This window comes from Arvicanthis niloticus, chromosome 5 (genome assembly GCF_011762505.2).
Source record: "Arvicanthis niloticus isolate mArvNil1 chromosome 5, mArvNil1.pat.X, whole genome shotgun sequence".
Taxonomy (NCBI): Eukaryota; Metazoa; Chordata; class Mammalia; order Rodentia; family Muridae; genus Arvicanthis; species Arvicanthis niloticus.
In genome coordinates, this window is record NC_047662.1 from 21,249,403 (window position 1) to 21,273,472 (window position 24,070).

General features: G+C 47.0%; 1 protein-coding gene and 1 pseudogene across 5 annotated transcripts; one reads left to right on the top strand and one right to left on the bottom strand.

Annotated features, from left to right (window-relative positions):
* Positions 1–210: 210 nt before the first annotated feature.
* On the bottom strand, positions 211–10,581 carry Kdf1 (keratinocyte differentiation factor 1). Of its 4 annotated transcripts, none has more exons than XM_076934028.1 (4): positions 10,431–10,581; positions 2,448–3,515; positions 1,941–2,015; positions 211–1,474 (listed from the first exon to the last, which is right to left on the bottom strand). In XM_076934028.1, the coding sequence occupies exons 2-4, from the start codon at positions 3,481–3,483 to the stop codon at positions 1,392–1,394; spliced, it is 1,194 nt and encodes a 397-aa protein (XP_076790143.1). In that variant the 5' UTR covers positions 3,484–3,515; positions 10,431–10,581; the 3' UTR covers positions 211–1,391. The 4 variants fall into 4 exon arrangements, with proteins under 4 accessions (XP_076790143.1, XP_076790141.1, XP_076790142.1 ...); XM_076934026.1 differs by having other exon boundaries at positions 2,448–3,717; positions 10,431–10,550; XM_076934027.1 differs by having other exon boundaries at positions 10,373–10,438.
* On the top strand, positions 9,660–23,209 carry LOC117708412 (uncharacterized; annotated as a pseudogene). Its single transcript, XR_013110262.1, has 8 exons — positions 9,660–10,130; positions 10,188–10,384; positions 11,033–11,105; positions 11,516–11,518; positions 15,879–16,026; positions 18,326–18,392; positions 20,126–21,127; positions 22,809–23,209. The product of XR_013110262.1 is annotated as an uncharacterized LOC117708412 (transcript).
* Positions 23,210–24,070: the final 861 nt, after the last annotated feature.

Sequence of the window (24,070 nt, forward strand, 5' to 3'; positions counted from 1 at the left end):
CAGTCACTGTTACACACCCCCCCCCCCCCCTTTTGAGGCAGGTCTTGGTATACATCCCTGGTTAGCCTTGAATTCAAAGAGTAGACCAGGTTGGCCTTGAACTCAGCAATCCTCTTATTAGTATTCTTGGTGGGATTACAGGTGAACAGCATCACACCCTTCTTGCAGTGCTGGAAATCAATGTAGGAGCCCACACATGTTAGGCAGCACTATGGACACACCACCTGGTTATTTTATTCATGCCTAGTTCCGGATAATTCAACAGTACCCAAGAGAAGAGGCCAATTTGATTGCTGTAGCTCTACCTGGGTCCTGTGGTCACAGCCCCAGGGGATGGCTGTTGTATCCATTAGGAAACTAGATAAATAGTAGTTAACCACTTCCCAGAGGGTGCCCAGAGACAGTAAACAAGGGCTGCCCTGGGTAGTCTGTGGTCACTGGGCTACCTAAGACTTTTAAGGTGGGGTCTGTCTTTGTGCTAATGGGTTGAAGAACTGCCCAGGCTGACTTCAGACTTACTAGTGGGCTCTGTACTTGTAGCTGTGACTGTGGGTCTGTACAAGACCCAGCAACCTGTAAAGAACAGCTAAGGGCCCTGGACAAAGTTAGCTCCGGTGCCTAAACAAGGGAAACCTGCTTCTGCTTCAGGTAGCCTGGCTCCTAGGTTTGGTGCCCGTTGCTAGCTACAAGGAAGTCTTTAAACACCAGGCCCCCTCAGGTTGCCAGTAAGAGTGGGATTAGGTGAAAACCAGTGCTGTGTTAGCAGTAGCAAAAGGTCAGAGGGGTCACTGACCAGTCCAGGACTCTGCAGATGGCTCTTTATCTTCTAAAGCTAGTCTCTCTTGCTTCTACCTTGCCCTTGTATTCCACAATGCTGAGCCAGATTAGGTGCCTGTGTCCTATGCAAAGCACCAATCAGCAGACAGCACAGGGTGGACTATGTAACTCTGATGACCAGGCAGGTGTATGTACTTGCAACTAGGGTCATGTTATATAGAATAGCCAAGAACCAATATGAACTGCTTATCACTATAGCAAGTGGGCACTGCCCACAGAATCACAGAGGCCATGCTGTCCCCAACCCAACCTACTTAGTTCCCGTAATTGCTTAGGGTATCATGGGAATGGAACTGGGAAGCTATTTCCCAAGGCTTTGCTTTCAGGCCACAGGAAGAAACAGGCCCAGCCAGGAGTCAGTCCAGCTGGAGAGCGAAGGATGCAGGCACCATGGCCTGGTGAAATGTATGTGGTCTAAGATCATTCAACAAAAGCAGAAGCCAGAGAGGTCACTGTCTCTGGGCTCAGAGTCTGGCCTCCACACAGAGGCCCCGGTTCCTCTCCGCTGGCTATGCTTCTTCCAAGAGGGACTGTGACTGCTGGGCCAGTAGGGGTTAGCAGTACGCCTGCAGCAGGGGTGCCCCTGAAGAGTCTGTGTCCGTGCCCTGGAATGATGAGTCTTGGCTGGCTGGGTACCCTGGTTGGAGGAGGAAGCAGAGGCTCAGAGAGGGGAAGGGAGCTCATCCAGGGTCTATAGCCAGGGAGAAGCCTGCTGAGATGAAAGAGCAGGGCTTAAGCCTGGTCAGCCATAACAGCCTGGCAACCCACTCTCGATGTTTAAACTCCAGCTGTTGTCTGTAAAAGGGTAATAACCTTGCTCCTAGGGGTTGTGACGGCCCACAGGACAGCAGTAGAGATCATAAAGGAAGCGTGAGTAGATGCAGGCTGGATGGCTTTCTGACCACCTTACTCCCCAGATCATTTCTAGCTGTATTCTAGGAACCTCCATTTAAGCCAGCTTCCACGGTTGCAGTGGGTACACGGTCGCTTGGGCCTTTTTTCCATTTCTGATCCCATCCTCACCCACCCTAAAGAGAAGCTGGAAGGTCATCTGAAGGGCACCTAGTGTAGTTTCCCACCCTCTGGTCAGGTCAGGACCACACCTGGGGCTCCATATGGCCTCAGCTTCCTGGCAATGGCATCTGCGGTTGTCTCCTGGGAGATCTGCACTGTCAGTTCTAGGGAGGGAATATGAATAAACACGGTCAGTATCATTTTTTTTTTTTTATAAAGTTCTGCCCCTGTCTCTACTGCAGCTCAGTGAAGAAGGGTGCTTACTAAACAAAAGACTAGAGAAGCATGCTTAAATAAGGGTGGGCGTGTAATGTATAGGCAGGTGGGTGTTTGGCTAGGCTGCGTCAGTGGTGCAAATTCTCTACCCCAGGCTGTCCTGGAACTCTAGGCAGATCTTTTTTCTCAGTCTCTGGAATTCTGGACCAGCCCTGTGACTGGCTATATTCTTGTGCTTTGGGAATTGCTAGTCATAGAATAGAGAAGGAGCTTGACAGATTCAAGAGTTTAAAAGAAGTGCCGGCTGGCTAAGGGGACGCCCCACAAAGACCCAGCCCAACCCTCCTGTAGCTAGATCTTCCCTACTCAGGCCCACCTACCGTCCTGGCTGAGGCCAGAGCCCACCATGGTCTCATGGCCACTGTCGGGGGCAGCGGCAGGGGCAGTAGAGCGGGCTGAGCGTCCCTCGGAGGTCTGTGGGCGGGAGCGGCTTTTGCGGGTACTGATGCGGATGATGCCTCGCACTAGGCGGCCCTCGGCGTCTTGCTCATCCAGGTGGTAGTCCTGCGTGATGCTGCTGATCAGGTCTGAGATCTTGCTGGTCTTCTCCAGAAACACGGTGTCTGACGTGCACTTAGCCAGCTCGTCAATCTGGTGTACACTGAACAGCTCTGTCAGCTTCTTGAAAATAAGCACGTCGATCTCCCGGCTCGACATGGAGCCACTGCCCATCTCGGGCAGGTCCAGGTCCGATTCATGGAAAGAATAGTACTCCTCAGAGCCACGGGGGCTGCTGGTGAAGGTGCTAGGCAAGCTGTGCCGTGTGGGAGGAGGCTCTGCCAGGGGCTCCTTGCAGCAGGAGTCCGCGTCAGGGACTGGGGAGGTGGCATGGCGGTAGGGGTAGACCGGGATGCCCTTGAGCTTAACATCAGGGTAGCTGAAGCTGCTGCCCATGCTGGTCTTGAGCCTCTGGCCATCCCGGCGGCTGGGGGGTGCACGGTCCGGGCTGGGAGGCACACCGTTGTGTTCCTTGGCCCAGGCCGCTTCCACAGACCCTTCATTGGGGTCTCCGGCAGATAAGCAGGGGCTGCAGCCCCGCACACAAGCCCCACAGCGCTGCAGGCAATCCCTGCAGCGGCGGAAGCAGAAGGCAGCCCTACACCAGTCCCAACCCCAGGGGCGCCAAAGGTGGCAGCAGGTTGGGGGCTCGTTGGCTGGTTCTGCAGAGCCTGAAATGAAGGTGATACTCTCCGGCCCGTGATGGCCAGGGTCCTTAGGGTCTGGCCTCCGCGTGCGACGGCCTGGTGGGGGCTGGGAGCGCTCATCATTCGTTTCCAGGCATAACTCTGTTGGCCTCTCCCAGGGCCCCAAGCGTGGAGGCCCAGACGATGGGCGGGGCTGTCCCGGCCTGGGCATGGCTCAGAGCATGGCTTGCTGCAGCCAGGCACCTGCAGAGGAGAAGCCAGGAGGAGGTCAGGGACAAGTTCCTGGGCTGACCTGAGAAGTCTTAGACTTCTGGGAAGCCTGGGATGAGGACGGATGAAGCATCCTGTAAACCCTTGCAAACGTTGAGCTCTTCTTGTCCCAAAGAGAAAGTTCTCTTTGTGGTCTAACTTAGGCTTTAAAATCTCCTGGATTCTCAATGAATGGCTATTATTGAAAACAAAACAGAAAATTACATATGTCAGTGGAGATGTGAAAGGTTTGATATTCTGGGAAACAGAGCATTTCTTCAGAATTGAAGCATGGGGGTTGGGACTGTAGCATGGATGGCCTACAGAGCATGAGTGAGGCTCTAAGTTCATCCCCAGCACTGAAGAAAAAACAAAAAAACTAGGCTGGCTGGCTGGCTCAGCAGTTAGGAATGTGCACCACTGCCCGACAGGTTCATAACCACCTGTTATCCAGGGATGGAGAACATCCAGGGATGGGACACCCTCTTGTCTTCTGCTCACACTGCACTCACAAGCACAGCATCTCTCCACTCCTCATACATATACAAATAAATAATTTTTTTTAATTTTTAGATTTGTTTCATATATATGAACATTTTGCTTACATATGTATGTGTGCTACACAATGCCTGGAGTCCAAGGAGGTCAGAAGAGGGTTAAAGATGCTCCTGGAACTGGAATTACAGACAATTGTGAGCCACCTATGGATGCTGGGAATTTAATCTGGGTCCTCTCAAAGAGCAACCAGTAATCTTAACCACTGAGCTATCTTTCCAGCCCTTAATATTTAAAAAAAAAAAAAAAAACAACAACAACAACAACAAAAACAAAACAAACAAACAAAAAAACTGGTGTGTATCTGGGGGCTAGAGAAATGGCTCACAGTTAAGAGCACTGTGAAACCTAGTCTCACAAACAACAAAACATCACGCATGAACTTTGAAGACGTTCTAAATGAAATATGCTACACAGAAAGAACAAGTACTCTGCTGTTGGGTTTATATGAAATATCCACAGCTGACAATTTAACAGAGGTAGAACGGTGGTGTGGTGGATGCCAGGGCTGAAGCAGAGGACCATGGGAGTTATGTTGAGCAAAAACAGAATCTCAGCTGGAGACAGTGTCATGTTATATCACAATTCTGAAAATGGCATGGATGTATTTAATGCCACAGGATGGTGTGCTAAAAAAATGGCATGAAGATATTAAAATAGTAATTTTAATGTATATTTTACCACAAACAAGGAATGCTCTCCAGAGACCTTGCTTCTGAGAACTGCTCTATCTTCCTACTAAGACATCTGTTCATGGATGCCTTTCTGTCTGACTGGCCAAGAATATCACCATGATCCTTCCCTCCCTCATACCCTTCATCCCAGATATGGGAATGAATGAGTCTCTCATCTTATTCAGATCTGTCCTCCTAGAAACATTTACCATCAAACAGGTTTCACTCTCTATCTGGAAAGGGAAGGTGGGTTCTGTTAAGATAAGAGGGTCTCATCTAGTCAGTCTGGCCTCAAATTTGCTAGGAAGCCAAAACTACTCTTAAACTCCTAGCCCTCCTAACTCCCTTCTCAAATACTGGGACTAAAGGAGTGTACTACCTTGCCTGGGAAAACCAAACAGTTTTGGTTCCTTGCTACAAAAATAATCTTCATAGACTAGAGAGATGGCTCAGTGGGTTGGAGACAGATGCATTGATAAACACCTGTAATCCCAGCATTCCTATGGTGAGAGAGCAGGCAGAGAACAGCCTGAAGGCTCACAGGCCAGCCAGCCTGGAGTACACAGCACAGCACAGCATAGCAGCAGAAATGAGAGACCATGCTCCAGAGAGGTAGAAGTTGAGAGCCAACTCTCAAAAGTTGTCTTTAGATTACCACAAGTATGTACCTACAAGTGCAGACATACACACAAAATAGATTTTAAAAAAATCAATAAAGGAGAAAATATCCTTCTCTTAAAATAGCCATGTTAATCTTCATTCCTCTTTTGGTTTGTTTGCTAGGAATCCCAGACCTATGACTGTTTTCCACTGATGAACACTGAGCCTGGCCATGAGTCAGGCAAGGCAAAAGCAATGAGAAATGAACTTGATGGTTCAGTTTTCTAGAAAAGCTTCCAAGGCTTAAGACCTGTCTGAAAACATAGCACTTGGGAGACAGAGGCAGGATTAAGAGTTCCAGGCTAGCCAGCCCAGGATATGAGATCTTATTTAAAAAAAAAAAAAAAAAAAAAAAAAAAGCTTGCCAGGCATGGTAACTCACAATTTTAATGCGAGTATGGGAGAAGCTAAATGACCTCTGTGAGGTGGAGGATGATCTGGCCCATGTAGAGGGTCCTGGTCCAGCCAGGGCTATCTCTATCTATATACTATCTCAAAACCACCCAAACCTCCAAGGATGAAGCATGTGGGACCTGAAGGAACATCTGATGATCTCAGATGAGCCACTGAGGAACCCTGACGGATGATGCAGTCCTATACTCAGGAGGGCCTTAACCACAGTAGAGGCTTTGCTGGGCAGTAACTGTCCTTAGCCTGTATTTTGAGCCACCAAGTGGGTGCTGGGACTGAACTCAGGTCCTCTCTCCAGCCTGTTAGCCTGTCTTTTGAGATGTTGACCCTTTATCCTTGTAACCCGATCTAATCATGAGTCCCAAGGGCTAGTAAGTAACGTGAAAGGAACAAAGCTGTGGACACCAGGATCTCTGGCTTCCAGTTCCTATTCTGCCCCTTATAAATTGTATGCCTAGGGCTGGACAGTGGTGATGTACATCTTTGATCCCAGCACTCGAAAGGCAGAGACAGGAGGATGGATCTCTGAGATCAAGGCCAGCCAGGGCTACACAGAGAAACCCTATTTCAAAAACAAACAAACAAATAAACAATATATTGCATGCCTTGGGCAAAACAGTGCCACTTCCACAAATAGCAAGTGCCACCAGTACTCCTGCTCTGACCTCTGCTGCTTGCTGTGGCCAGACAGATTTAAGCCCCTCCAGGGCAGAGAGATCTCCCAGGTGCTGCTTTAAGCAAATAATCAAAGGCAATGTCATCAACAGTGAGATGAAGTGACATCAAATATAGGAAGGAAGCCTGAGGTCTTCCTGCCTCAAACACATACTGGGGTGTGACCTTGGGGAGAGGGCAGACAGCCTGGCTTCAGACACATTTCATCTAAATCCAGTGTGGTCTGCATAGGGCCAAGGATCAGGAGGAAAAATGAAGATAACCAGTGCAAATAGAAAACATCATATATTTATATGTACTATATCTAATTTTATATTTATTTTAGTTTTTCAAGACAGGGTTTCTCTGTGTAGCCCTGGCTGTCCTGGAATGAACTCAGTCTTTAGACCAGTCTGTGGTCAGATCCACCTGCCTCTGCCTCCCAAGTGTTAGGATTTACACCCAGCTGTATGTATGCATGCATGTATGTATGCATGTATGTATGTATGTACGTACGTACGTACGTACGTATTTGAGACAGGGTCTATGTAGCCCTAGCTGTCCTGGAACTTGCTACGTTGACTGGGCCGCCCTTGAACTCTACCTGATTTTACCTCCCGAGTACCAGAACTAAAGGTACGCCAGCTGAACCTTCTATCCAGCCCCAGATACATTTCTATGAGAAACAGAATAGCCTAGTGCCACTGCTTAGGAATCAGACACTATGGTTCTTAGGGGTAGAGGGACACACATCTGAAGTGTGAACTTGAGTGGTTTAAACCAGCCAGCCAGCATGCGCATGGACAGCTCATGTAGAGACAGGAAGACAAGGAACACTCATTGTACTGGGTAAGGACATAGGATTCCTTCTTCCTGAAACTTTACAGTCTTCTCTGGGGCCCACTCAGCTTTTCTTCTCCAAGGACTTCCAGGACCTCTAGCCAAATGGGAGCCCCTCTTTCCACACCCCTCTGTCGAGATCTCTTGATGACTGGGTTTGCCTTGTACCCACTGTTTTAGGATAATCATATCTCCCCAGGGATTATGGCCCTAAAGGCCAGCCCCCTTTCTGCTTCTAGTCCTAGAATAGGGCCGGTTTTGGAAGGCACTATCATGGCAAAAACATACTCCATGTGACTTCATGGGTAAAGGGTAAGACCACTGGGGGGAAAGACAAAGGACTTAGACTCTAGACATGTCAGTGCAGGAACCGGCAGTCTTAGGGAGCAGTGAGTGCCTGTGAAGGAGAGTCCCATCTTTGCAAGTATATAACTGGAAGGAGGTAATTCCCCTTTGAATACCTCCCACCCTGCTGCTTTTTTAAGTATACAAACAAATTGTATTAAGTGATTTTAAAGTTCTAAACAATTGAATGTGGTGGCACACAGCAGTCATCCTAGTACCACAAAGGCTGAGGCAGGAGGATCATGACTGAGATGAACACATACTATATAGCAAGACCCCATTACAACAAAACAAAATGTTGTTCACAATCCAGCTGGAGATAACTAAATGTTTGCCCTGATTTGATTAAATGTGAGTTTGGACATGGATTCATTCAGTCATTTAACAAATAACGAAGACCTACTGTGCATTCTATGGACCCAGTGATAAAACAGACTAGCTGTCTCAGCTCAGGAGCTTCCGCTCTAGTGAAAGTGACTGTAGACAGCTTAAGTATGTTGCCTGTAATAAATCTATTCATTCTCAAGGCCTTCTTAGTATTATCCCACACTACTGAAGCACAAAGGTTAAGTAATTCGTCCAAAGTCACACGTTTCTTAAGATAGGCTCTTAGGTATCCCTGGGTGGCCTCAACTCACAGTGTAGCTGGGAGTAGACTAACCCACTGATTCTCCTGCCTTCACAAGTGCTGCTTTAGGCATAGCTGGACATCTAACTCGGCTCTAATGTACACTAAGTGTCTACCAATAGAACTGTATCCCCAAGCCCCCACAAGCACACTTTTCTTTTTCAACTGCACTCAGTTGGCCTGACCTCAGACCTTCACCCACTCCTCACCCAAGTTCTCAAGAGAATTCCTCTACTACCCCATCCCACCTGTGGATTTGTGAGGAAAGGGCCAGTTAAAGCTGCCAGCATGAGCTGGCACCTCTGGAGGGCTTGCATCTAGAGTCCTCTCATCCATCCATGGCCCACACACGTTCATTCACTTGGTGAGTCTGTAGGAGTACCATGGTTACTGACACCGGGCTGGGTCACTGTTTCTCTCCTCACCACCAAGGGTTTAGGACTGACTTCTGCTCATTACATTCGTATCCACCATATTTACCACGGGCTGGCACTGTGCTTAGCACTGAGGAAACAACCGTGAATGGGCTAGAAACTGGCTCTAGCCAGAGGTCTTCCACATTATTCAGTCCTTACAACTGCCATGTGAATAATTTACTGTCACTGTGTAGTTCAGGAATCTGAAGCTCAGAGAACAGAGAGGATAGATCAAGGTGACAGTCTGGGAAGGAACAGATTTGTTGTGTGGTAAGCAGGGCTCATCACCCCAGGTGCTCTGCTCTGTGCCACATCTCCAGTTAGGGACAAAAGAAGAGAAAGGACAAAAGATAAGCCAGGTTTGGTGGCTCCCTCAGGTAATTTCAGAATTAGAAAGGCGGAGGCAGGCAGATTCCTTGAGTCCAAGATCAGCCTGCGCAACCCAAGAGAGACCCTGTCTGAAACCCAACCAACCAAGCAGCCAACCTTCCTGTTTGTGTTATGGATAGTGCTCCAGCGTCCCTCAAACAGTCCATCAATGCGAGGTTACATCTTCCTTTTCCTACTACTGTCCCTGGTCCATCCCTCCTCCAATCCAGTAACACTGCTCACTAAATATAGTGGGATCAATTTTTGCCTCTATTTTGGCCTAGGACAAGACTCTCGGTCCCAGCTTCCTCATCTTTAAGTAGGTTCATCTTAGAGTAGTGAGGTGGCCCATGTCTGTAATCCCAGTACAAGACAGGATGATTAGAAATTCAAGCCATCTTTGGCTGCATACTGGGTTCTAGTCTAGCCTGGGCCATATGAGACCCTGTCTCAAAGGTAAAACAAAATATATATTAAATTAATTCACTTAAATATAATTATAGATAAATAATAAACGTGGTGTAAAATAAAAATGGAAACACCTCATCTCTCAAAAGGAGAGAGAGTAGAGTCTTTCTACTGCTCTATGGAGGTATGGGGGGTAGTGGGTGGAGCTCAGTGTTTAGCAAAAGTCTGGAGAGACACTCTCTTGTCATTCTCTCACTCGGCAGCATTCGAAGGCATAACAAGGATGCCTCAAGGTCTGGGGGTCCCAGGACTCTCTGACTTCTCACTGCCTTCCCTTTGCGACAGTCCCTGCAAAACGCAGAGACGCACCGACAGACAGACAGACAGACAGACAGACACACACACACACACACTCAGGGGCTCTCCATGGGCCCTCCTCCCTGCGTCCACAAGACGAGCCGGCTGCAGCAGCCTCTGCCCAAGCAAACTTATGGTCAGCAAGCCAGCCGCGGGTCAGCTCGGCTCGAGCGCAGGGTTACGGTGCACACCCCCCCAACCCCGGCGCAGCCTCAGCCGCCCTCCTCGGCAGGCAGGACCCGCGTCCAGGCGGCAGGGTACGCATTGCCGTCGGGGCGCGCACCGCCTCCCTTAGCCACAAGCGCCATGGCCGCTGTCCCACGTACGGTGCCCGGTCCCAGCACCCCAGGCCTCCGGGCCCTCCCAGCCCCGCGTCCATTCGGGCCGCTCGGGGCCCGGCCCGCGCACCCCGGAAGTGGACGTCGGGGCCTGAGGCGCAGGGCCCGCGCCCCGCCGCCGTCCAGGCGCGACCTCTAGGGTCACCCACCCGGGGCTGCACCGCTCTGCGCCCCCGCGGACCCGCGCCGGACTTACCTGCCCGGCAAGGTGAGCCACCTCCGCTCAGCCCTTCCCCCGCCCCCTCTGCACTCACCTGGGTCGCAGGTAAGCGTCTCGCGGGAGCGCGGCACGGGCCGCCGCTGGGGACACACTTCCTGCCTCCGCGAAGCTCCTCCGCGCACCTGGCCGAGGCTCCGCCCAGCTCCGGCCTAGCCTGGAGAGTGAGGCCCTGAGAGGGGTGGCCTGGCACCCGCCCTCGGGTCCCCCCTCTGCTCTACAGTCCAATGTCCTGGAAGTGTCGGAGAGCCCATGGAGCACCAGCAGACCTCAAAGCTCCTACTCAAAGAGCATGGCTCCTAGAAAGCCGTCCCTGACCCCAGTGTACAGGGCCTGGCACATACCAGAAGCTTAGCAAATATAATTCACTGTTTGAATAGCTAGGCAATGATCTGTCGTCAATCTATCTGTCTGTCCATCTACATAGTCACTTATTTAGGTTTCTCTTTTTACATTAATTTTTATATGTATGGATGTATTGCCTACATGTACATCCGTGCACCAGTTGCATATCTGGTAGGGTAAGGGAGCAGAGGAGGGCATGGGGTCCCCTGGAACGGGAGTTACAAAAGGGTATAAGCTGTTATGTGAGTACTTGAGAATTGCATTTAGGACCTTGGAACTTGGAAGAGCAGCCAGACTTACTAAGGTCTTCCCATCCAAGTATCAACCACATCCTATCCTGCTTTGAGTCAAGATCAGACTAGATCAGGTGTGTTCTGAGGGGTACAGCCACAGTAGACTGTTACCGTTTTCTGAGACCAAGTCTCATGTATCCCAGGCTGGCCTCTAGCTCACTATGCAGCCAAGGCTGGCCTCGAACACTTGCTATTCCTACCTGTGGAGTGCTGGGATTACAAGCATGTACCTCCACACCCAACACAGGCCCTGATATCCCTACACACACACCCGGGCCAGAGCTAGGAGCTTCCAGTTGGCTGGCCAGTTAAACTTCTCATCAATTTTTTGCAAATATGCAGCTGAAAACAGAAACCTCAGTTTGCAAGAGACCTTGAACCCTGAATAGAGTAAAGAATTCAGTGCTGTGTGGCCCTTAGAGACAGAGACCAAAAACCACTTCCCTAGGAAGACTCCATAGGAGGCAATGGCATTGGGTGGCAGGAAGTCAGGCCTTACTCTACCCAAGCATCTTCTCTCCTTATCAACAGATGAATAACTGGACGTCAGTGCTGGTTGACATGAGCGCTGAGGAGGGTCTCTAAGGTCTGTGCTAAACCCCTTACTTGCATAGTATTATTAACCTTCTACTAATCTGTGAGATACAAATCTCGTGCATGGTAAGCCCAAACTGGGACCATACAAATAACACTGACAGGAGATAAAAAAAAAAAATGTGGGAACTATCTGTGAGTCAGGGATTATCACACACACACACACACACACACACACACACACACTACATTGCTGATGTAGAAACTGATGCAGAAGGAAGACATAGATCAGAGTGTTTGCATGAAGTGTTTGACACAGGAGCAAACACTTTCTGTCTGCAGTTTCCTCTCTGTAGATATGGACCTCTCTAGCCAGATATGGTGGCACATTGCCTTTAATCTCAGCACTCTGGTGGCAGTGAGAGGCAGATCTCTGTGAGTTCCGGGCCAGCCTGGTATACAGAGTGGGTTCTAGGACAGGCCGGGCTAAGTAGAGAGACCCTGTCTGAAAAAATACATAAATAAACAAGTAAACAAACAAACAAATTAAAAAGAAGGTACCTCTGTCCACTGGGGAGGAGGATGAAGAAAGTCACACATGAAAATACCAGATTTGTGGGAGATCCCTGTGGCAAGTGCACACAGTGTGCTGTTCCCAGCAAAGGCCTGATGACAGAACTTCCCACAGTATATCACGTTTCCTTCTGGGGCAAAGGGCACACCATATTCTCCACTGGGTCTTAGAAAATGAGTCCCATGGTGTATAGTGGCACTTCTGCATACTCTAAGACTAGCAAGGCCTGTTCTAGGGCATATTCATGAGAAACTCTTACCATGCTGTGGCAAGAGGAAATGTATACAAGGGACTGGTAGAAACTGTTCAGCCCAGTGGTGCACACCTTTAATCCCAGCACTCAGGAGGCAGAGGCACATGGATCTCTGTGAGTTCGAGGCTAGTCTGGTCTACAGAGTGAGTTCCTGGACATCCAGGGCTACACAGAGAAACCCTGTCTCAGTAACCAAAGAAAGAAAAGAAACTCTTCCACTAGGTGTACTGTCACAGCCTGTTACCCAAGCGCTTGGGAGGTGGAGGCAGGAGGATCAGGATTTCAAAGCCATCCTGGGCTATAGAAGACTGTCTCAAAGACCAAACCAACCAAGCAAGCAGACAAAAACCACTGTTCGTGGTGGCCTCAAAAAGGAGATACAGACGCCACTAAAGGGCATAAAGGAGATACGGAGGTGCAGGAAATTTACACAGAGCGACCTTTTTAGAGCATAGGAAACAAACGGAGACCAGAAGTATGGCTGTACCCACTGAGTCCGAAAGGCCAGTCCGTGAGTCCATATGAAAGGAGTCCTTCTCATGTAGTCCAAAGCCAACCAGATTTGCTATGTTAAGGCATAATATTAGGCTGAATCAGACAATATTGCTGTTATTTGGGCTCCTTTGATCTAAAAAAAAAAGTAGCAAATTCATTTGGTCCAGCCTATTTCATAAAACAAACAAACAAACAAACAAACAAAGAAGACTCAGTGGGGCAGATGAGATGGTTCAGTGGGTTATGGTGCTTGCAGCCATGCCTGATGTTCCGAGTTCCAATCATAGAGGGAGAGAACCATGGAAGTTGTCCTTGGACTGCTACGTGTGCTTCATGGCATTCGACGCCCAAATGAATAACTCAATAGGTGAGTGAATTTTGTTGGTGGTGGTTTTATTCTTTTAAGTTGTTTTTAACTCTGTGTCTATGTGTGTTAGCTGTACACATGTGAATATAGGTGCCCACAGAAGCCAGATGCCGTAGAGTCCCCTGAAGCTGGAGTTACAGGCGATTGTGAGCTGCCTGATGTGGATGCTGGGAATCGAACTTGCGTTCTCTGGAAGAGCAGCATGTGATCTTAATTCAGCTATCTCTCTAATCCTTGCTGTTATTTTGAGACAGGGTCTTACTTGTAGCCCTGGCTATCCTCAAACACTTAGAGACCTACCTGACTCTGCCTCTCAAGTATTGGAACTAAAAGTGGACATCACCACACCCAGGTAAATAAATTTTTTTTTTCAAATGAGAATGATAACTGAGTAGGGGGCACATACCTATAATAATCCCAGTACTCAGGAGGCTGAGACAGGAAGATCATAGTTTACGGTCAGTCTCAGCTGTTTAGTGAAATCCTGTCTCAAAAGGGCAAGGTGTGATCTTATTTCACCCACAGAGTGTTGTTTTAGTTATTTTTCCTGTTGTTGTGATTTAAACCCAAAGCAGAGGACTGAGAAAAGCAACTTGAGGGATAAAGGGTTTATTTTGGCTTAAAGTTCCAGGGTTTGACCCATCATAGTGAAGCTATAAAGGCAGCTTGAAACAGGTGGTCACACCATATCCACCAGAAGCAGAGAGCAATGAATGCATGTTCAGGGTCCCAGCCAGGGAATGGGGCCACCCACAGTGGACAACAGGTCTTCCCATCTCAGTTAACCATCCCTCTAGCTGATCTCTCACAGTCTCCTAAGCCATTCTATATCTCATCAAACTGACAATTGAGATTAACTGTCACAAGTGTTGTATAGACTGTTTTTAAAATAAACTCAAGGTAACTGAGACTCAAGCAGATATTTGTTCATTGTTCATTGTGACATTTTTCACAATTACCAAACAACTCAGTGTTCAATGAGAGATGACTGAATAAATGATACATATGAATGTTGTTTAGTCATAAAAGGGAAGACATTTCTGATTTTACACCGTGTTACACCATAGATGAACCTTGAAGACATCTATGTTAGGTGAAATAAAGCATGTAAGAAAGGACAAACAACTGTATGTTTCCACAAATATAAAATGTTGCTGTCTGGGTCTATAACTCAGTGATAGAGTGTCTGTCCTCAGTACATCAGTCCCTAAGTTCAATCCCCAGTACTGCCTAAAATAAAATAAAATAAACATGTGAAATATTAAGAATAGTCAAATTCACAGAGGCAGAAAGAGTGGACTCCGTGCTAGATTGGAGGCCATGGGCAGCTATTGCTTCTTAGGTACACAGTTCTTGTTTGAGTGATGAAAATGTTTTTGAAATAGAGGTTGTATAATATTATAAATGGAGTTATTGCAGTTAAAGTGATGCTTCAAAGTGCTTTAAGGGGCCTGGGGTGGTGGCTCAGGGTGACAGCACTTGCTGCACAAGAGTACCTGAGTTCAAATCTCACCCTCTGACCTCTGCATGCACACAAGCCTGTTTCCTAGGTGATTATAGATCTCATCATGTGTAAAACACACACAAACACACACACAGACACCACACACACATGCATACCACACACACACAGACACACACATATCACACACACCGCACACACACAAACATACACACCACACATGTATACCACACACACATACCACACACACCACACACATATACCACACACACACACACACACCACACATGCATACCACACACACACACATATACCACACATGCATACCACACACACATACCACACACACACACACATACACTACACATGCATACCACGCACACACAGACACAGAAATACAGACACACACACAGACACACATATACATATCACACACACCACACACACATACAAACACACACACAAACACACACAGACATACACACAGACACACACATACAAACACACACACAAACACACACAAACATACACACAGACACACATACATATCACACACACCACACACACATACAAACACACATACAAACACACACATACCACACACACATACACACATGGCAAAATAACTAAAAACTAGTTTAAGCCAGGTATGCAGAAGGCTGGAAGTGGGGATTTAAAATCGAAGACCAGCTTTAGTCACATGCTGAGCTTGAATCCAGCCTGAGCTGTGCATATTGAGACCCTGTGTCAAAAACTATAGAAAATGAGAATAAGCAAACAAACAAAAAAGAAAAGAATATTTATGATTTTTTGTTGTTGTTGTTGAGACAGGGTTTCTCTGTGTAGCTCTGTCTGTCCTGGAACTTGCTTTGTAGACCAGTCATGAGTGCTGTGATTAGAGATGTGCACCCCCAGCCCCCCAATGCCCAGCCAAGAATATGCTCATTTTTAAACTTCTTGTTAAAGCAGACAAAACAAAAGATGACATCCTGAAAGCACAACAGAGTCTTGTTGGACTCTAGGCTCGCTGGCCTAGAATCCAACAAGACAAGGAACAGAACAGGCTCCCGGGACGAAAGATCCAGGTTAACAACCTTTCTCTTGAGTTTTGTTTTTTTTTTTCTCTTATAAAACAAACACTTTTTAATTTAATTTTTTTGAGACAGAATCTCATGTTACCCAGGCTGGCCTCAAACTCTCTAATTGGCTGAAGATGACGTTGAACCTCTGCTCTCACCCCTCTCCGCCCTCCCCAAGACCTGTCTGACTTATGCTATGCTGGGATAGAGCCTAGGACTTCACACATGTGGGTGAGCACTCTACCAATTGAGCTATGTTCTGAACAGAAAACGTTTTTTTCTACTTTTAGTTAAATACTTATAGTTAAAAGTTAGTCTGCCCCCCAACCCCCCAGTATTAGTGCTAAAACCCGGGGGCCTTGCACATGCTAGGTAAGTGTTCTACATTCCAGCACTGAAATGAAAATTTTTTCCTTCAAACCTAGAGCATGCTGGGGACATCCTGTACCCAGCGGGTCACTTCTGTCCAGGTCACAGCCTGGAGCCCTGGCTTTGTAAGCAGTGCCTCCTGACCTTATGCCTGATAGCTTTGACCTCAGGCCTCTGCTTTTACCATCGTTTCTCTGCTATGTTTGATTATATTTTTCCAGTCACCTTCTCTGGTCTCTACTTCAGGCTTCTGGCTTTATGGTCTTCTGATAGAAGAGATATGTATCAAAGATCATCTCCATCTTTGACTCGTGCAACTGGATGGACAGAGAGCTTGGGGTATAACGATGTTAACTGAGGTTGGACCTGTTGGGTTTCAGGGTCGCAAAGCAGTCAAACACATTACAACTGCACAGACGGATGGCTGTTTTGAAGCTGACACACAGCCATTTGGGGGCTCAGGGGACTGTAGATGGGCACCATAATCAGGCTCTGCAAGGCTCTGGGTCCTTCCCTTGAGGGCTGCCTGCCTCTGCTGTGTTCTTCCATAGGAGCACTAGAGGGCAGCACACAACAGTGGAAATGCCCAGAGTTGGCTCACAGGCTCTGAGTTGGAATTCCCGGTGTGGGCCAATCCACATGCTGTGTGAATATAGACTTTGAACTTCAATACTTCTCACAGAAGATGGGCCCAGCTTCGGCTAAGATAGCACATTTTTTTACAGGGTGAACTTGGAAGCCAGAGTCTTTGGACTGTGCTCAGCTCTATTACTGGATTTGTGAATCTGGTTAAGTCACAGAATTTCTCTGTGCCTCTGAAATATCTGTAAAGTAGTGGGTGGTGGCACACTAGCCTTTCCCTGCTTACAGCTTCATTTTCTACAGTTTCTGTTACCTGTGGCCAATTATGGTATTACAGAGAAATTTCAGAAATAAAGACCAGTATGGCGCCTTACACCTGTAATCCCAAAATATTCAGAAGCAGAAGCAGGCAGATTGCTGCCAGTTTGAGCCCAGTCTGGTCTTCATCATACCAGATCAGGCAGGGTTAAATAATGAGAAATGTCCCCAAAAATAAAACACACAGACATGCATACACACACACACACACACACACACACACACACACAATCAAATGTTGTATGTTGGGACTGGAGAGATGGTTCAGTGGTTCAGAGCACTGGTTGCTCTTACAGAGGATCGGGGTTCAGTTCTCAGTACACACATGGAAGGTCACGGGAACTTGGTGCCTTATTTTGACCTCCACAGGCACAATGCATACATGTTGAGCAAATACATGTAGGCAAAACATGCATACACATACAATTAAATAAATAGTTTTAAGGGCTGTAGAGATGGCTTAGTAGTCAGGGCACTGGCTGCTGTTTTAGAGGCCAAAAGAGGGCTTTGGAGGTACAGACAGTTGTGAACAGTCATATGGGCCCTGTCTGTAACTCCAAAGCCCTCTTTTGGCCTCTGTTGGGCATAAGGCACACAGATGTACATGTATGTAAGCAAAACACCAAACACCTAAATAAAATCTAAAAAATAAAGATTTTTAGAGATTTGTTTTTTTTGGGGGGGAGGGGGAAGTTTCGAGACAGGGTTTCTCTGTGTAGCCCTGGCTGTCCTGGAGCTCACTCTGTAGACCAGGCTCAGAAATCCACCTGCCTCTGCCTCCCAAGTGCTGGGATTAAAGGCGTGCGCCACCATCGCCCGGCTAGAGATTTTTTAAAAATTAAATTATATGTGTGCGTGTGCACGTGTGTGTGTGTGTGTGTGTGTGTGTGTGTGTGTGTGTGTGTGTGTGTGCATGTGTGAGTGCAGGTGTTCATGGAGTCCAGAAGAGATCATTGGATACACTGGAACCTGACTTACAGGTGGTTTTGAGTCACTAACCAGCATGGATGCTGGGAACTGAACTCTGCTTCTCTGCAAGAGCACTGCTCCGCCTGACCCGCCGAGCCATCTCTCCAGTCAGTCTGTAAGTTTAAGTTAGGTGCTGTTTTGAGTAGCATGCTAAAATGTGTGCCGTCCTCTGCTTTGTCCTGGCCTTTTGACACCGTATGCTACCCTCTCTTTAGTCACTGGTCAACCTCTCAGATCAACTGTCTCCACATTGCAGAGCTTGTGCTGAAATAGTTCTTTTACTTACTTGCAGCCCCAAGGTACAAGCACAGCAATGCTGTCCATCCAGGCAAGCCAAGCAGGAGCTGTCAAGTAAAAAGGTGTGTAAAACGAATGCTCTATTCTAGATAGCCTATAACAGACACACAATCTAGGTGTTTTATTTACAAGCTGTAAACCTAGATTGGGCAGGTTTTGGAGCTGACGTTCATCTCAGCCGCATGTCCCTTGTTACTTGCTGTTTCTCCTGGCTGTGTGCTCATGGTCCATCTTCTCTCATGGTGGCTTCCTCCTCTCTTCCTTCTCTCATCTCTACCTGTGATTCCCTCAGCCAGGTAACTGAAAACCTGCCTACCTTTATCTATTGCCTAATCACAAGCTTTAGCCTTTTATTGACCAATTAACTTGGGGAGCAAAGTTACATAGCATCACTTGGTGTAGTGAGAATCTCCTCATTAAGGGCAACCAGGTCTTGGGGGCTGGCCAGCACTTCGAATTTGAATAGATGGCAGCACCAGACCAACCCTAACAAAGCTGAGCGTTCTAAAGAAGAAAAATAAAGCTGGGCATGGTGGTATACATCTGTAATCTCAGCACTCGGGAGGCTGAGGCAGGTGGATCTTTGTGACTTTGAGGTCAGCCTGGTCTACAGACCAGAGTGAGTTCCAGGTCAGCCAGGGCTTCAGAAGGAGACCTGTTTCATCACAAAAAGATGTGAGCGCACAACTTCCTGCTCCAGATGCCATGCCTGCCACGTTTTGCCACGCTTGCCCACCAATGTGGACTAGCCCTACAACTCCTTACTCTAGGATAGACTCTCTCTTCCACAGTGGCTTTTGGTCAAGATCATTAGTCAGGGTTTCTATTCCTGCACAAACATCATGACCAAGAAGCAAGTTGGGGAGGAAAGGGTTTATTCAGCTCACACTTCCACACTGCTGTTCATCACCAAAGGAAGTCAGGACTGGAACTCAAGCAGGTCAGGAAGCAGGAGCTGATGCAGAGGCCATGAAGGGATGTTACTTACTGGCTTGCTTCCCCTGCCTTGCTCAGCTTGCTTTCTTATTATAGAACCCAAGACTACCAGCCCAGGGATGGCACCACCCACAATGGGTCCTCCCGCTTTGATCACTAATTGAGAAAATGCCTTACAGTTGGATCTCATGGAGGCATTTCCTCAACTGAAGCTCCTTTCTCTGTGATAACTCCAGCTTGTGTCAAGTTGACACACAAAACCAGCCGGTACAGTCATTTACCACAGAATGGAGAAGTGGCTAATATCACCCCCCCCCTTTGTAGATACAAGGTTTTACATAGCCCAGGCTGACCTTTAAGTCACTGTGTAGCTGAGAATGACCTTGAACTTCTGAGCCTCTTGCTTTCATCTCCAGAGTGCTGGGATTACAAGTGTGTGCGTGGACGCTCGGTTTATGGATGCTGAGGATGGAACTCTGTTGACTTACATTTTTTCAAAACCTACTTTAAAAAAATTATTTATTTTATATATGTGTACACTATTATTATATATGAGTATACTGTTGTCTTCAGACACACCAGAAGAGGGCATTGGATCCCATTGCAGATGGTTGTGAGCCACCATGTGGTTGCTGGGAATTGAACTCAGGACGTATAGAAGAACAGTCCATGCTCTTAATTGCTGAGCCATCTCTCCATCCCCTCAAAACCTAGTTTTAATAACTGTCCTTAAATGCTTTAACCTCCCTTCTAGCCCACCACCCACCTGAGGTAGTGGAAAAGAAAGGTTATCAGGATACAGGGAAAGTGGACCTGTTTAGAAATTGTTCTTTGGGACAAATCTAATCTGCCTTGTTAGGATACACACCAGCGGTCCAGTTCAGTAGTGTCAGGATAGCAAACACGAATCAGCAGCGGTGACACGAACCAACCAGCAGAAACAGCAAGGCCTCCGTTGAGTCTGCATGAGTCAGCAGGAGTGATCAGGACCAGCAGGAATGCCAGAAGGTTTCTGCCATGCCTCTTTCAACAAAGACTGGCGACCAGGATGCATTGCAAAGCTATCTATGCAAGCCCGCCATCACTGTCCATTGAGTCCTCTTTATACTCCCTGCAAACATCACGTGTTCTCCATGGTCTTCCCTCAGTAAAACGCGGGGTGAGTCTGTATCAGCTGACATTACTCTGCCAATCAGCCAGAGTCTATGGGAGTAGTTAAGAAGCTGTCAGAACACCAACAGAAGTTTTTTTTTTTTTCCTATGAAGTCATTACCAATGATGACCATTAAGCCACGGCAAAGTGTACCAACACAATCCAGTGTTGTCCACTGTCTGGCAGGTCCTTCTTAACAGCATGGGTTCTTTCATGTGTTTGCTCCTTCCAGTGTCTGCTTTAGGAAAACATCCTTTCACCTGTGTCTGCTTCAGCAAAACATTCTTTGATATAACAAAACTTTCCAGAGAAACCAGAGTTTCCACTTCAGAACTCAGACCCTGAGCAATTGGGGCAGACCCTGGTCCTGCCTTTGCTACCAGGGTCTCTGTTTGGAGGGGTCTTCTCTCCTAACGTGCCCACTGCATGGTTTTTTTGTTGGGCCAACTAAAGTCCATCTTCAGAAATGGGCTTATCATGCTGTCCTGGCCAGTGAAGCTATATTCGGATGTTTTCTGGACAAGATTATGGACAAGAGAAACCCTAAGTGGATTGTAAACTAGCTACAGGCTCTGTACACCTAGGGCTACAAGCGTCTGCAGATGAGCCCGTCAAGAACCAAGAAAAATCTGAGAAAGGCTTCGAGTACCCGAGCTCCTCATCCCAACTCTTCCCTGACATTGTGCTCCCTGTGAACTTCTCATTTAGGTGAGTGGGTCTGCTCTCCTATTTTTCCTTAAGCCTTATTTTTTTTCAAAACCACATTTATTTGTAGTGGTAAATATTATTTGGGGGTTTCTACCCCATCTCAGATCATTCAGTTCCCAAATAAAAGACACAGAACCTTTATATTTTTAAAAGCCTTAAAGCACTGGAGCTGGGCAGATCAACCCTCTGTGCTATCTTGTCTACTTCCCTGTCAGTAACCCTGAGATATCACTTGCCATGTTCTGTCTGGGCTGCTCCTACTCCAACTGGCCAGCCCTCATGGCCAGTGCTCATGATCTACCTACTTCAAGATGCCTCTTTCTTCTCCTTCTCTCTCCCTCTGGTCTTTCCTGAGACCCTAAGCTCAGAATGCAAAGCTCTGCTTCCTCTCATCTGCTCAGCTACAGGCTGTCAGCATCTTTATTCAACCAATAATTTTAAATTAAGGAGCAAGGTTTGCACAACAAAAGCTGATACGTGTGAGAACTCACTCTGAAGCAACTAGACCTTGGGATACAGAATTTAGCATTACAATACATAGCAATGGAACAGACCTCAACATTTATTTAAGTTATGTGTGTGAGTTAACTGTCTCACATTGCTTCAGACAAGGTGAGGTCGATCTCTCCCACGTTCCTCCTCCACAGAAAAAGCCTCATCTTCTGAACATGATGGCCAAAGACTGCCTCTGCTTGTGGTACCATGGAGACTACAGGAGCCTGGGACAACTGACTAAGTAATAGACTTTGGAATAGTCTCTGTTATTTTAATTGATACATAAGCCATTTAAATTACAGTTTATCTTTCTCGGGTCTCTGAGGGGTTTAAAAGACTAGTATAAAGTTTGAAAAGAAGTATAAAGTTTACGGGCTGGAGAGATGGCTCAGCGGTTAAGAGCACTGACTGCTTTTCCAGAGGTCCTGAGTTAAATTCCCAGCAACCACATGGTGGCTCACAACCATCTGTAATGGGATCTGATGCCCTCTTTTGGTATGTCTGAAGACAGTAACAGTGTACTCACATACATTAAATAAATAAATACATACATAAATACATTTTTTTAAAAAAAAAGTAAGGTCTGAGAATATAAAAGCGTCTAAGAAAGTGTTTGAGGGTCTAGGAAGTTGTTTTGAGGTTGGCAAATGCAGCTTATGAAGGTTGGAGGATGGGAAACCTTGAGTAGTGATAGGAAAATGATGGAAGGTACACGGGTGTAACTTTAACTTTTTTTAAAGCCTATTTTTAATGATGGTTCTTAAATGCCTTAACCTCCCTTGTAGCTCATCACCCACCAGAGTTAGTGGAAAAGAAAGGATACAGGAGAAGTGGACCTGTTTAGTAATGGTTCTTTGTAGCAACTCCCATATGTGTTGTCTGGAAATCGGCAGTTCAGTTCACAGGTCAGCAGGCAGCAGCAGCTCGATCCACTCAAAAGCATTTCATGGTGTATACCAGCAGCCCAACTCGGTAGAGTTGGGATAGCAAACAGGAATCAGCAGGAGGGACTAGGACCAACAGGAATGTCAGGAGAAGTTCTTGGCTGTGCCTCTCTGAAGATCAGCAAAGATGTGGGACCAACAAGCACTGCACAGCTAGCTCTGTAAGCAAGCCTAGCTCAGCCTCCACCATTGTCTGTCAAGTCTCTTTTATACTCCCTCCAAACATCACATATTCTCCACAGGTCTTGTCTCTGCATGTGTCTTGCCTCAGCATGTGAGTTTGTCTCAGCTGACATCATTCTGCTAATCAGCCTGAGTCCAAGGAAGTGGCAAGAAACTGCAGCACACCACCCAAAAGTTTTTGGTACTTTTCTCTCTGTGGAGTCCCGACAAATGGATCTCAACTATGAATGTAAGGTGGACCAATACATGCATGTTGTTGGGGAAGAATCCTTTATCACCTGTCCCTTCACATGCGTTTGCTTTCATCCTTTCACCTGTATCTGCTTCAGCGGACAGTTTCCTTCATGTGTTTGCCCCATCAAAACATCATCTAACATAAATGACTTTTTAAAGAACCCTTAAGTTTCAACTTCACATGGGAGGAAGGAAAATGCTTTAGATTTCTTCCCCTTGCTGTGCTACTGTTGCATTGAGACTTTAAAGTTCAGAGTTTTAACATTAAACAGTGGTAATACTAACATATCTGAAATCTATTTCTTTTTGTAAACTTAAAAAGATTTTTATAAGCTTCGGGAAATCCACTTGGTTCCCCCTCTCACAGGTCAAAGGGACTCCAGATAAGTACTGTCCAGATAAGTACAGCCTGTTTCCCTCCACACCTGCTTTTCCTGAGGGTGAGATCTAGTTCCCTTTCTTTGGTCCTGAGACCCACTCTCCAACTACCATGGACCTAAAACTTTCAAATGTACACCCAAAAAAAAGTTCTTCTCCCTAAACTCCTTAACTTTATCTTTTAAATACACACACACACACACACACACACACACACACACACACACACACTGTTCTAGCATCCTGCCAGGTCCAGACATTTTTCTAGAATCTGCATCCAGGATAGGGCCAAAGCAGTCACTCAGGTATTCTGGCCTCGCCTCACAGACTGCTTCAAATGGGCCTGCACACTTTTACCTCCATATGGTCCCACAGCCTGGACTGTAGTGAATCAACTAGCTCTCCCAGGAGTTGACTAGCATCCAAATTTTTTTAGGATCTCCAAAATAATGACACACCAATGTCAGCAGGAAGTCGTCATAGATCACCCCCCCCCTTCATTTATTATCAACAAAAGGCTGCGGTGTTGGGTTTCAGACCCTGGACAAATGGCTGAGGTGCATATTTTACGTGCCAAAGTAGACCTGGCCTCCAGGTTATCCCAGTATCCCTCAGTTCATACCTGGCAAACTCCACTCTCTATCTTGAACTTTCCAGCCCAGGGGCTGGGCTTCCCCTCCCCCAGAATCCCCCCAGAGGCTCTCTCCAG

Excerpts from the sequence above, each read along its gene's own strand:
- Kdf1 (XM_076934028.1), bottom strand. The coding sequence starts at position 3,483 with ATGCCCAGGCCGGGACAGCCCCGCCCATCGTCTGGGCCTCCACGCTTG. Across the intron at positions 2,016-2,447 it reads CTCTGGCCTCAGCCAGGACG|AACTGACAGTGCAGATCTCC; the intron begins GTAGGTGGGCCT and ends TTCCCTCCCTAG. Across the intron at positions 1,475-1,940 it reads GAGGCCATATGGAGCCCCAG|GGTACCCAGCCAGCCAAGAC; the intron begins GTGTGGTCCTGA and ends TCCTCCAACCAG.